The sequence below is a fragment of the Olea europaea genome, chromosome 6 (assembly GCF_002742605.1).
Source record: "Olea europaea var. sylvestris chromosome 6, O_europaea_v1, whole genome shotgun sequence".
Lineage (NCBI taxonomy): Eukaryota > Viridiplantae > Streptophyta > Magnoliopsida > Lamiales > Oleaceae > Olea > Olea europaea.
This window is the reverse complement of record NC_036242.1, coordinates 23,801,386-23,815,155: the sequence shown is the minus strand read 5'-3', so window position 1 is coordinate 23,815,155 and position 13,770 is coordinate 23,801,386. Positions and strand designations below refer to the sequence as shown.

The following is a 13,770-nucleotide window of genomic DNA, read 5'->3' as shown; positions in this document are numbered from 1 at the left end:
AACCTTAAGTTTACCATAGAACTGTTTAACTCCATGTTCACATTTAATGAGGATGGGTGGAACTTGGGCTAATGGTATGCTAGCGTTAGACCTAGGATTGGAGGTTCCTTAGTGGTCGACACTCCTTCAATCAAAACATGGAAAGAGAAATTTTTCTATGTGTTGAGAGACTGGTAGTTTCATCTTGCTGGGGTGAATAGGGATGACATAGTCCTTACCTTTATCATACATTGTGTAAGTGGAGGTCCTTTTTTTAACTGGCACGTAACATTCCTTTAACCCTTTCACTTTTGTTTTTGTAGTTTATAATAAGGCGACCTTGACCCTTGCAACTCAAAGATGGGCTGAGGCAATTAGGACTTTCCCTAAGAGGCAGAGATCCTACAAGTTCGTCATTTTTTACTCCAACTTATTTCAGGCGGGGTTATTCTAGTCGGTCCTTCCGACCTCCTCGACACTCGAAGCATCTTCTTCTCTCCCAACTACTTCCAGTAAAGATTGATCCCTCTTGAGAACTCTTTACTTGCTATTTAGATGCTGAAAATATTTTTCTACTTATCGTGTAGATTGTGATTCAGACATGCTGAGCTATAAGGCAGCTAAGGCAACGACTGCCAACAAAGGAAAAAAGAGGGCTGCTCTAGTTGAGATCACGAGTCGGCCTACTAAGTTTGAGGTCAATCAAGAGGTCACCCCACTAAAGCGAAGTTGTCTTAAGGTTCCTCTTGCCAAGACTCCTACTGTAGTCTTATCTTCGGAGAGTTCATCCCTAGTGGTGCCCAAGCAGAGGTTGGCACCTCCATCATTTTCCTTCCCTACTGCTAGTGTGACTAGCTCTTTGAGGTTGTAAAAGCGATGCCTTGATTTGCGACCCAGTGCAAATGCCTTGGTGGGTTCCTGTCTTTACATCTTCGGGTACCATCCCCTTCATGGGATACCATCGCTGAATTGTCTCCTCCACTTCGTGACTCCGCGCATTTCATCTTTAGGAGTTGGAATGATAGGGAGCAACACTTCTTGGCTGAGATGCCAGTTGTTGAGGCCATCATCTCAGCTTAGCTTCATAGCCATAGATCAATCTTATATAGTCGTCTGTGGCAGATAAGGTAACTTTTCTCAAACTTGCATGCTTGATAATATTTTGAGCTTTTTTCAGTGCATAACTTCAGGTTTTATTTGTGTTGTCCTAGGCAAAGGCCAAGCTGGATAAGATGCTTGAGGTTGGGAACTAAACCTTGAGCCTTTATGAGAGCATGGATGCTGAGAGGGCCAAGTTTGCAGAGAAGGAGGGGAGTATGAATATCGGCATAATAAAATAGGCATTGAGTCGGAGTCGAAGTCAGCCTCAGAGCTGAGTTTAATGGACGATAATAAGGCATTGGAACTATGGGGGAGAAAGCCTATCAATGAAGATGAATGAGCCCGAGTTAATGAGGAGTGGGCTCGTGCTGACTAGTCTGAGAAGAGGGCAGAAGAGGCTGAGGCAAAAGTGATCAAAGTTGTAGACCTTTAGGAGGGCCTCCCTTGAGTTTGTTGCTCAGGTATAGGATGCTTAGTTGTAGCAATGGAAAAACTAGTAAAGCATATCGACAGGGAGAGCCTAGATTTTGATACCGCTTTCCTAATGGAGTTTTTGGAGGAACATAAAAAAGTGCTACGGCTTTCAGAGGCGACAGGAGTTCATATCTCCCCTGCTAATAAAGATCTTGAGGACTATGTCCCTGCTCCAAAAGACCATCCTACCCTTTAGTTTTTTTTAAGTGTTTTTGCTATTTTCGAACCAATTGTGATTTAGATTTGTGACTTACCTATTGATAAATGTGTTTTTACACATTTATTAAGTACTTTAATGAGCTAATTATTGATGAAATTGAGCGAATTCCTATTCATAATTGTGTATTTATGGTGTTTGTAGGCCACAATTCCCATTTGGAAGAGAAAAGAGCTAAAGGAAGGAAAAGAGGACAAAAAATGCACAAAAACATGACTTTGAGGACCAAAGTGTACAAGTGCCGAAAGTTTAGTTAGAGGGCGTGATTGAAAGGAAAGCCAAAATTCCTGGACTAAAATGCACAAGATGAGAGTTAAAGGATTGGATTCTCAATTATTCGGAGGACTGGAGTTGCAAAAAGAGAAAATGGCAAGTGGAGCTACAGCGGCCCCACGACGTGATGGTGAAGGCTCAACTATAGAGCCGTGGCGTTGCAACGCCACTTACCGACATCGCGACTATTGCACAAGGTCCCATTTGACCGTGTTTTTAAGTAGGGGACCATTTGTGCAATTAAACAACACGATTTTTGGCCCTTTTTAAAGGCAAAATTTAACCTTTTTTCCAGCATTCTTTATCTTGGAAAACCCCTAGCCTTGAGGAGAAAAAGAAGAAAGAAGAAAAAGGAAAAGATTTAAAGCAAGATTTTGGAGTTCAAAGGAAGATTCAAGATTTTAATCCTACTTTTCTTCAAGAATACATTTAAGGGAAGGTTTTCTTCTATTATTTTGTATCTTCTCATTAGCTCCTTCATTTTGTAATGGATTTCATCACATTTTCCATACCCTATCCTTACTTGATAATGGGCTAAGACTTTATAGTTGGGATTTATGATGTAGCTTGACTTAAGTTTCATTATTATCAATGTATTTACCATTTAATACTAAGGTGCCATTGTTCTTGTACATTTTTTTTTATTATGTTTACATTTTCATCATTTGTTTGGAAAATCGGGTCTAACATTGTAATTTGGTAATTTACATTTTTGATTTATTGAGATATTAATGAAACGACGGTCAAGTGAAATCGTAAATCCCAACCCATCTAAAATCTAGAACCTTTACACTTTCATAACTGTTAATTTAATTTAAGCCTATAAGTATTTTTTAATTTCTAATTCAAAGAATTTAATTGTGTGTGTTTTTATCATTAATTTGAATCAACTCTCGTATAATTAGAAGAAACACTCATTGAGGGATTGACTCGGACTCAAAAACTCCATTTTATTACTTGTACGTGACCTGTGCACTTGCGGTTTGCATTTTTAGAGAACAAGTTTTTCCCACCATTGCCGGGGAGTGTTTAAATTCAATACAATCTTTTGTTGATTCTAATTTTTACAATTTAAATTTTGTTCTTTTGTATAGTTTTTATATCTTCCACCAGGTTTTGTTAACCAAGTGGGTAGGGCTCAAGGGCTTGTTGTGAATGAGGAAGACATGTTATTTGGAGACTTTGTGAACCCGCCCATGGTAGAGAATGAGTCTAGTATTGTCTATCCTTCTTAAGGACATCTAAACTTTTAGCTTCGGCCGGATGTCATCAGTTTGTTATCCAATACCATTCTATTCTATGGGAGAATTGACCTCACTCATGTGTCTCACCAAACTTGGAGAATGTTGGAAATTTTAAATATGAAGGCATGAGTGTGGAAGCGATTTGGAAGAGGTTATATGTTTATACTTTGAAGGATAAAGCAATGAAATAGCTTGAAATTTTGCCGCTCAGAAGCATAAATGGTTGGGTAGGGTTTGTTCAAAATTTTAAAAAAAAATTCTTTCCGCCCGCGTGAGTTGCCAAACTCAAGCATGACATAACCACCTTCCAACAATATGAATTAGAGAGCTTTCATGAAGCTTGGGAGAGCTTCAAATATATGCTTCGAAAATGTCCAAATCATGGAATCACAATGGGACAACAAGTGAAATATTTTTATGTCAGGTTGACTCCTTGTCTTTCATATATGGATTCATCCTCTAATGGTTCAACGAAGAAGAAGAGTATTCGAGAAGCATATGATCTATTTGAGGCTATGAGTAAGCAAAGTGCTATGTGGCCGGATAGGGGTGCACAAAGAGGAGTTGGTGGAGTTCGAGATGGTGAAGACTTTTCAATGGTTCTAGCAAAGATTTACTCACTATCGAGGAAGATAGAAGGACTTTCTACATCTACCTCTGGCTCTCATTTTGCCCATATGGTAATCTCCACCTATTTGTGATATTTGTGGGACAAATTACCCAAGTCTGAGTTGCCCATTGATAGGAAGTGGTTTGATGTCTACTGAACAAGTGGCATATGCACAAAATTTCCAACTTCAAGGTTACAATCCTTACTCTCAAACTTATAACCCCGATTAGTGAAATCATCCGAACTTCTTTTATGGGAACAATCAAAATGTGTTCAACTGGAAGCCACAAGAGACAAAAGAAGGTTGGGAAGTGGCCATTGCTAAGTTGTCAAACCATCAATTGCAATACCAAGAACGCAACGAGGACTCTTCGAAAAATTTGGAACGTCAAGTGGGTCAAATTGCCAATCTTTTTTCCAAAAGGCAACAAGGAGCATTGCCTAGCAATATTGAGACAAATCCAAGAGACAATGTGCAAGCTATTACTACTAAAAGCGGGGTGCAATTGCCCAAAATCACAGTGGTACACCCAAAGGCTCAAACCAATAAGGCACCCATTGAAAAAGATGGGGCTGTGCAAAATCCGAATGCGAAGGATGAAGCAACCAAGAAAGATGAACGAAAGTCGTCAACATCAAGGCTCCAACACTGGTCAAGGCCTATGTGGCTCTTATTTCCTTCCCACAAAGGTTCCAAATGCATAAATTGGATTCTCAATTAGGAAAATTTTTGGAGGTGTTCAAGAAGCTACATATAAACATTCCATTTGCCGATACGTTAGCTCAAATGTCGAGTTATGCCAAATTTATGAAGTACATCCATTCAAACAAAAGAAAACTCGAGAACATGAGGCAGTGATCCTAACGAAGGAGTGTAGTGCCATTCTTAAAAAAAAAAAGCTACCACCAAAAATCAAGGATCTGAGGAGTTTTGCTATTCCATACACTATTGGTGATTATATTTTAGTAAAGCTTTGTATGATTTTGGAGCTAACATTAATTTGATGTCCTTGTCTATTTTCAGGAAGTTGGGATTGAGAGAAGCCAATGCCACCACCATATCATTAAAATTGGCTAATCGATCAATTAAATATCCTAGGGTGTCATTGAGGATGTGTTGGTTAGAGTGGACAAATTTATCTTTCCGGCCGATTATATAATTCTTGACATGGAGCTCTAATTGATGTGCAAGAAGGGCAACTTATTTTAAGAATCCAAGATGAATAAGTTATATTCAATATTTTGAAGGCCATCAAATACCCATCAAACTCCAATTTATGTCTTCGAGTGAATATTGTTGATCATGTGGCTGCCAATTCTCTTTACAGGCTTTCTAAGCATCCTCTTAAAACATGCAGTATACGTTCTTCAAATATCAAGGATGGGGACTATGAAATTGAGCAATGATACATTATTTGGAGGTTATACCTTCTTGTTCTTACAAGAAGGCTTGAAGACTTGAAAAAGAACTCTTCATCACCACTACCATCTCTTCAACAATCACCTATACTTCAAGTAAAGCCTCTTCATCTCACTTGAGCTATGCCTATTTGGGAGATTTATCTACACTTTTGGTTATCATTGCTACTTATTTAAGTAAATGGGAGGAAGAGAAGTTACTTCAGGTGTTGAGAGAACACAGTGAGGCTATTGGTTTAACTATTGTATATATTCGGGAGGTTAGCCATTTACTATGTATGCAAAAAATGTTTTATAGAGGATGATTTTAAACCATCAGTGGAGCATCAAAGATGGTTGGAGCTGATGTGGTAAAGTGGCTTGATGTGTGTATTATTTATATGATTTCAGATATTGCATGGATGACCCCATACAAGTGATGCCATAAAAAGGAGGTGTCATGGTTGTGGAGAATAAGGATAATGAACTTATACTACTAGATTTGTGACCGGTTGGAGAGCATGAATTTATTACTGCAAGCTTAATAAGGCTAATAGAAAGGTCACTATCTTCTTTCCTTCATTGATCAAATACTTGAGCAGTTGGCGGTGTATTCTCATTATTGCTTTTTGGATGGGTATTTGGGCTATAATCAAATTCCTATAGCCCCAAAGGATCAATAAAATACTACCTTCACTGCCCATATGGTACATCTGCATATAGAAGGATGCCTTTGGTCTTTGCAACACACCCGCACTTTAGAAATGTGCATAATATTTATCTTCTTCGACATGGTAGAGAAATGTATTGAGATCATTATGGATGATTTCTTGATATTTGGGGCTTCATTTGATGGATGCTTGAGAAATTTGGAGATGGCGTTAAAAGATATGGGGAGACCAACCTAGTACTTAATTGAAAAAAATGCCACTTCATGGTCTAGGAAGGCATAGTTTTCAGCCATCGAATTTCACGTAAAGGGATCAAGGTTGACAAGGCAAAAATCTAAATCGTTGAGAAATTACCTCCACCAACCTCAATAAAGGGAAAAATGAGTTTTTTTGAGACATGTCGGATTCTACAGGAGATTTATCAAGGATCTCTTAAAGATGACAAGGCTGCTTGCTCTTTACTTGAGAATAATGTTACTTTTGATTTCTCCTAAGAGTGTTTCCGTGCTTTCAACACTCTTAAAGAGAAAATCATCACGGTTCCTATCATTGTAGCTCTAGATTGGAATATTCCATTTGAGCTTATGTGTGATGCAAGTGATTATGCTGTTGGACGGGTTTTGGGATAAAAGAGAGATAAAATCTTGCGTGTTATCTACTATGCCAGCTGGACTTTGATCGATGCTCAGTTGAACTATGCTATTACTGAAAAAAATGCTCACGGTGGTATTTGCAATTGATAAATTTCGATCTAACCTCATTGGGTCAAAGGTGATTGTTTACACAAACCACTCAGCCCTCAAGTATTTTCTAGAAAAGAAAGATGCAAAGCCTCGGTTGATTAGATGGGTTATTCTTCTACAAGAGTTTAACTTGGAAATCCATGATAAAAAGATGATTGAAAATGTTGTTGTCGATCATCTGTCTAGGCTTGAGCAAGCTAAGGAAGTGGTAGATAATGGGGGAGATAAATGAGGTATTCTCAGATGAACAACTATTGCAAATCATTCGTCTTTTACAGGCCACTCATGCACATGGTATGAGGACCATGTGAATTTTCTTGCTAGTGACAACACTCCCCCGAATATTTCTTACCAACGAAAGAAGAGGCTCTTGGCTGATATCAAGCATTATCTTTGGGATGATCCCTTGTTATCCAAATGGGCCAGGATCAAATTATTTTGAGATTTGTGCCCGAAGATGAAATGGAGCACATCCTTGAGCAATGTCATTTATCTTCCTATGGCAGTCATTTTGGTGTTGTAAAATTGCATCAAAGGTACTTCAATCCGATTTCTATTGGCCCTCATTATTCAAAGATTCTCGTACTCTTGTCTCCAAGTGTGATAGATGCCAACATAATGGTAATAGCTCCAATTGAAATGACATGTCTTTGAATTCTATATTGAAGGTGGAGATTTTTTATGTGTGGGGCATTGATTTTATGGAACCTTTCCCTTCTTCATTCACAAATCAATACATATTGGTGGTGGTTGATTATGTGTTAAAGTGTGTAGACGCGGTGGCTTTGCCCATTAATGATGCTCAAGTGGTAGTAAATTTTTTAAAGAAAAATATTTTCTCTTGCTATGGCAACCCTGAGCTATCATTAGTGATGGAGGTAAACATTTTTGCAATCGGCTCTTCCATTCTGTATCATTCTCAAACTAGTGGCCAAGTTGAGACTTCAAATAAGGAGTTGAAGAGGATTCTTGAATTAACGGGGAGTGCCTCTAGAAAAGATTAGTCCTAGAAATTGGATGATGCATTATAGGCTTACCGCACCGCTTTCAAACAACCCATTGGTATCTCTCCCCATCACCTCTTGTTCGGGAAAGCTTGCCACCTCCGATAGAACTTGAGCATCGAGCTTATTGGGCAATAAAAGTTTTGAACTTTGATGTCAAATTTCCCAGTGAAAAAAATACTTCAATTGAATGAAATTGATGAACTCCGCCTTGATTCTTATGATAATGCTCGAATTACAAAGAAAAGACAAAGAAATGGCATGACAAACATATTGTAAACTATGAGTTATTCATTGGGCGACAAGTTCTTCTCCATAATTCTCGACTCCAATTGTTCCCCGGAAAGCTCCGCTCAAGATGGTTGGGTCCTTTCACCGTCCTTAAAATCATTCCACATGGGATGGTCGAACTTCATCATGAAGAAAAGGGGAACTTCAAGGTTAACGAGCAACGATTCGTGCACTTGCGATTTCAACCAACAAGTTTTTGGTGCCGTTGCCGGGAATTTAGATAAAATTATTGATAATATCAATACTAGTTAAATTTGATCTAATTTGATTTTATTTTTATTTTTTATTTCCAGGTTTTGCTTAGTGCATGAGAAGCAAAAAGAGCTTGGAACTATTGCCTTATGATCCAGAAATTGAAAAAATAGCCAAAAGACCGAGGAAAAAGAAGCGAGAAGCTCGAAAAAATTCAAACACTATGGCAGACAACGAGAATCCAAGATGTGACACACGAGCTCTAAGGGATTTTGCTCTACCACAGGTCACAGGAATCAATTTAGTCATTAGGAAACCTAGTATCGCAGCCAACAACTTTTAGATTAAGCCAGCTATCCTACAAATGATCCAAACATCAATTCAATTCCATGGATTTCTGAGTGATGATCCCAATACCCATATAGCAAGTTTTCTGGAAGTTTGTGACACCTTCAAGCAAAATGGTGTTACTGATGATGCCATTTGCCTCAGGCTATTTCCTTTCTCTCTTCGAGATAGAGCAAAAAGTTGGCTAAATTCATTACCTCAGATTCAATCACTAGTTGGGAAGATTTAGCTAAGAAGTTTCTCGCTAAATTTTTTCCACCAGCCAAGACAGCAAAGATGCGCAATGAAATTTCAAAATTTTCTCAATTCGAGGGTGAAACACTTTACGAGGCTTGGGAACGATATAAAGACCTACTTAGGTGATGCCCTCAACATGGATTGTCGAAGTGGATGCAAGTTCAGAACTTCTATAATGGACTTGCTGCCTCTACAAGAACTCTAATAGATGCCGCTTCAGGAGGAGCGTTTATGGGCAAATCCCTAGACGATGCATATGATCTGTTGGAGGAGATGGTGATGAACAACTATCAATGGCCAAATGAGAGAATTTTACCAAAGAAAGCGGTAGGAGTGCATGAGGTTGAAGCCATCACTACCTTGACAGCTCAAGTCCATAATCTTACTCAACAATTGGAGGCCAACCAACTGACAGCAAATGCCATTCACTTGACACCACCAGCTTGTGATTTAGTGAAGAATGTCAATTGGGAAATCCCTTCTTTCAATCCCAAGTGGAGCAAGCACACTTTGTTGCAAATTACAATCGGCAAAACAATCCATCTAGTGCAACATACAACCCTGGATCAAAAAATCACCCTAATTTTTCATGGAATAATCAGAATGCATTGAAACCTCTACCTGGTCCGTCATCTAGTGATCCACCGAAAGAGAAGTCAGCACTTGAAGAAGCAATGGCACAATTAGTAACTAACACCAACAGAGACTAAGACCAATTTTTAGAATCAAGCGGCTTTGATACGGAATTTAGAAGTCCAGGTCGGCCAATTGGCTAATATGCTAACTGGGAGACAACAAGGAAACTTGCCTAGCACGACTGAAGTGAATCCAAAGGAACAGTGCAAGGCGATCACTTTGAGAAATGGAAAAGAGTTAGAAGCTCCAATTACTGGTGAAAAGTTTGGAAAAAAGATCAAGAGATGCAACTCCACTCACCAACGCTTAGCGAGGAGATTTCTGACAATCAACCAATTCCACCACGGATCTAGCACCAAAAGTTCCATTCCCTCAACGACTCGAAAAGAATAAGCTTGATAAGCAATTTTCTAAATTTTTAGATGTGTTTAAAAAATTGCATATTAACATTCCTTTTACAGAAGCTCTCGAACAAATGCCAAGCTATGTGAAATTGATGAAGGACATCTTCTCAAATAAGAAGAGATTGGAAGAATATGAGACAGTAGCCCTTACTGAAGAGTGCAGTGCAATTCTACAAAAGAAATTGCCTCCAAAGCTCAAGGATCCAGGGAGTTTTACTATCCCTTGTTCAATTGGAAATTCTATGTTTGAAAGAGTTTTATGTGACTTAGGTGCAAGTATTAATCTTATGCCTTTGTCTGTTTTTAGGAAACTTGGACTAGGTGAGGCGAGACCTACTGCAATATCATTGCAATTAGCGGATCGCTCAATAAAACATCCAAGGGAAATTATTGAGGATGTGCTTGTTAAGGTGGACAAGTTTATTCTTCCAGCCGACTTCCTCATTCTAGACATGGAGGAGGATAGAGAAATTCCTATTATTCTTGGCAGACCATTCTTAGCTACTGGCCGAGCTCTAATTGATGTCGAAAGGGGAGAATTGCGGTTGAGAGTACAAGAGGAAGAGGTAACCTTTAATGTTTTTGATGCCATCAAGTATCCGGATACAAGTGAGAGTTGTTTCAGCATCTGAGAAATCGACTCCTTGGTCACTGAAGTATTTAACCAACAAAAGGAGTCGTTGGAAGTTTGTTTGGTTAATCCCAATCCAACTATGGTGGAGGATCCGGAAGTGTTAGAATATGCTTTGTGGATGGATTTTTTTAGTCTTAACTGCAGAAAATACTTTGAAGATTTCGGACATGGAACATCAGGGCCCCTTCCATCTATTGAGAAACCACCTGCATTGGAGCTTAAGCCCTTACCTGAACATCTTCAATATGCGTATCTTGGTGAATCATCTACTTTTTTGATAATTATTTCATCCAAGCTTTCGATTGAAGAAGAGGAAAAGTTGTTAAGAGTGCTTAGAGAACATAAGGCAGCTATTGGATGGACACTTGCAGATATCAAGAGAATTAGCCCTTCTATTTGTATGCATCGAATTTTGGTGGAGGAAGATTGCAAGCCAACGGTGGAGCATCAAAGAAGACTCAATTCGACAATGAAGGAAGTGGTGCGTAAATAGGTCTTAAAATAGTTAAATGTCGGAGTGACTTACCCAATTTTTGATAGCTCATAGACCAGTCTTGTGCAAGTAGTACCAAAAAATTGAGGAATGACAGTGGTGAAGAATGCTAACAATGAGTTGATCCCTACAAGAATAGTTAATGGGTGGAGAATTTGCATGGATTATCGAAAATTGAACAAAGCCACTTGGAAGGACCACTTCCCCTTGCCATTCATTGATCAAATGTTAGACAGGCTAGCCGAGCATGAGTACTATTGCTTCCTAGATGGCTATTCAAGGTATAATCAAATAACCATATCACCGGATGACCAATAAAAGACCACCTTCACATGCCCTTACAGCACCTTCGCCTTCCGTCGAATGCCATTTGGACTTTGCAATGTGCCAGCCACCTTCCAAAGGTGTATGATGTCAATCTTTTCAGATATGGTAGAGCGGATTATTGAAATTTTCATGGATGAACTTTCTGTATTAGGATCGTCTTTTGATGATTGTCTTGGGAATTTGGCGTTATTTTTGAAGAGATGTGAAGAAACTAACCTTGTACTTAATTGGGAAAAGTGTCACTTCATGGTAAAAGAGGGAATTGTCTTGGGTCATCGAATCTCTTCAAAGGGGATTGAAGTGGATAGAACAAAAACTGAGACAATCGAGAAGCTTCCACCACCAACAAGAATAAAAGGAGTACGGAGCTTTCTTGGACATGTCGGATTTTATAGAAGATTTATTAAAGACTTTTCCAAGATCTCCAATCCCCTTTGTAGCTTGCTTGTGAAAGAAACACCTTTTGTGTTTGATGAAGAATGTGAAAAGGCGTTCTTACTGCTAAAAGAGAAGCTTGTGTCGGCTCCGATTGTTATAGCTCCGGATTGGGATCTATCGTTTGAATTGATGTACAATGCAAGTGACTATGCGGTTGGTGCGGTATTGGGGCAGCGAAGGAACAAACGGTTTCATACCATTTATTATGCTAGTAGAACCCTTAATGATGCCCAACTCAACTATGCCACAACTGAGAAGGAACTTCTTGCTATAGTCTTCGCTTTTGACAAGTTTCGACCATATCTCATTGGGAATAAGGTGATAGTCTACACTGATCATTCCGCAATTAAATACCTTATCATAAAGAAGGAAGCCAAGCCAAGACTCATCCGTTGTGTTCTCTTGCTACAAAAATTTCATATTGAGATTAAAGACAAGAAGGGAACTGAAAATATGGTGGTAGATCATCTCTCACGGCTAGAGTCACAAGAGCAACTTGAGTCCAACAATTGCCCATAGAGGATAAATTCTCGGATGAGAAACTTTTATCTTCTAACAATCCTTTACCATGGTATGCAGATTATGTCAATTTTCTTGCAGGAAAAATCATTCTCTCTGACTTTTCTTATCTACAAAAGAAGAAATTTCTGTCGGAAGTAAAGCATTACTATTGGGAAGAACCAATACTCTACAGGCATTATGTGGACCAAATAATCAGGCGATGTGTTCCGGAAGAGGAGATGACAGATATTTTGATGCATTGCCATACACTAGAATGTGGAGGACATTTCGGACCTCATCGAACAGCAGCTAAAGTTCTCCAATCTGAATTTTATTGGCCAACATTGTTTAAGGATTCTCATACTTTTATTGCCTCTTGTGATAGATGCTAACGCTCCGGGAACATATCTAAAAGAAATGAAATGCCTTTGCAGAATATTCTAGAGGTGGAGTTGTTTGATGTTTGGGGTATTGACTTCATGGGACCCTTTCCTTCATTCTACAACAACAAATACATTCTTCTAGCAGTGGATTATGTATCTAAGTGGGTAGAGGCAATCGCAACTCCTACTAACAGTTAACAATTCTCGAAAAGACTGGGCTAAAAAGCTAGATGATACGCTGTGGGCTTATTGGACAGCATACAAAACTCCTTTGGGAATGTCTCCTTATCGGTTAGTCTATGGGAAAGCATGCCACCTTTGGGAATGTCTCCTTATCGGACATCATTCAAAACACCTTAAGGAATGTCTCCTTATTGATTAGTCTATGGAAAAGCACGCTATCTTCCTCTAGAGCTCAAGCATAAAGCTTATTGGGCTATGAAGCAACTAAACATGGATCATCAAAGAGCTGGTGAAAAGCGTTGTTTGCAAATTAATGAGATGGACGAGTTTCGTAATGAAGCTTATGAGAATGCAAAGATTTATGAGGAACGGACCAAGGCTTGGCATGATAAGCACATCTTAAAGAAAGAGTTTCTACCTGGGCAACAAGTTTTACTTTACAATTCAAGGCTTCATCTTTTTCCAGGAAAGCTCAAATCTCGATGGTCAGGCCCATTCACAGTTGTTAAAGTTTTTCCCCATGGAGCAGCGAAAATCACTCATGATGAGAAGGGGACATTTAAAGTGAATGGACAACGGTTGAAACCTTATTTAAGTGGAGAATTTGACAACAAGAAGACCACCATTCTTCTTAATCCGGCCTAGAAGAAGAGCAACAGTCAAGCTATTGACTATAACTAAGCGCTTATTGGGAGGCAACCTAAGCATTCAAACCTCTGTTTTGCTTTTTTTTTTTTATTTCCTTACAATTCATTTAGTTTTCTATATTCTTCTTTTTGTTAATTACTTTGTGTGTTTTCTGATTTCAATTTATTTATTTATTTTGGGTGTGGCAGTGACGCAGTTCTCCACCTTCTTTGTCCAGTACTTGAATGTATTGATATGGATGCCAAGAGAGATGAAGCTTGATCCTTCTCTACCAATGAACAGGGAAGTTTCTTCTTATCATTTTTTCCCTTTCTTTCTTCCACATTGAGGACAATGTTAGG

General features: G+C 38.9%; 2 protein-coding genes across 2 annotated transcripts; both read left to right on the top strand.

Annotated features, from left to right (window-relative positions):
• Positions 1-9,559: 9,559 nt before the first annotated feature.
• LOC111395291 lies at positions 9,560-10,454 on the top strand. Its single transcript, XM_023021273.1, has 2 exons — positions 9,560-9,674; positions 9,880-10,454. Exons 1-2 carry the CDS (start codon positions 9,560-9,562, stop codon positions 10,452-10,454), a joined length of 690 nt encoding a protein of 229 aa, XP_022877041.1.
• A 2,374-nt stretch (positions 10,455-12,828) lies between these two features.
• On the top strand, positions 12,829-13,426 carry LOC111395290. Its single transcript, XM_023021272.1, has 2 exons — positions 12,829-12,889; positions 12,981-13,426. The coding sequence occupies exons 1-2, from the start codon at positions 12,829-12,831 to the stop codon at positions 13,424-13,426; spliced, it is 507 nt and encodes a 168-aa protein (XP_022877040.1).
• Positions 13,427-13,770: the final 344 nt, after the last annotated feature.

Excerpts from the sequence above, each read along its gene's own strand:
- LOC111395291 (XM_023021273.1), top strand. The coding sequence starts at position 9,560 with ATGCTAACTGGGAGACAACAAGGAAACTTGCCTAGCACGACTGAAGTG. Across the intron at positions 9,675-9,879 it reads GTTAGAAGCTCCAATTACTG|AAGCTCTCGAACAAATGCCA; the intron begins GTGAAAAGTTTG and ends TTCCTTTTACAG.
- LOC111395290 (XM_023021272.1), top strand. The coding sequence starts at position 12,829 with ATGATACGCTGTGGGCTTATTGGACAGCATACAAAACTCCTTTGGGAA. Across the intron at positions 12,890-12,980 it reads TTGGGAATGTCTCCTTATCG|TCTATGGAAAAGCACGCTAT; the intron begins GTTAGTCTATGG and ends CTTATTGATTAG.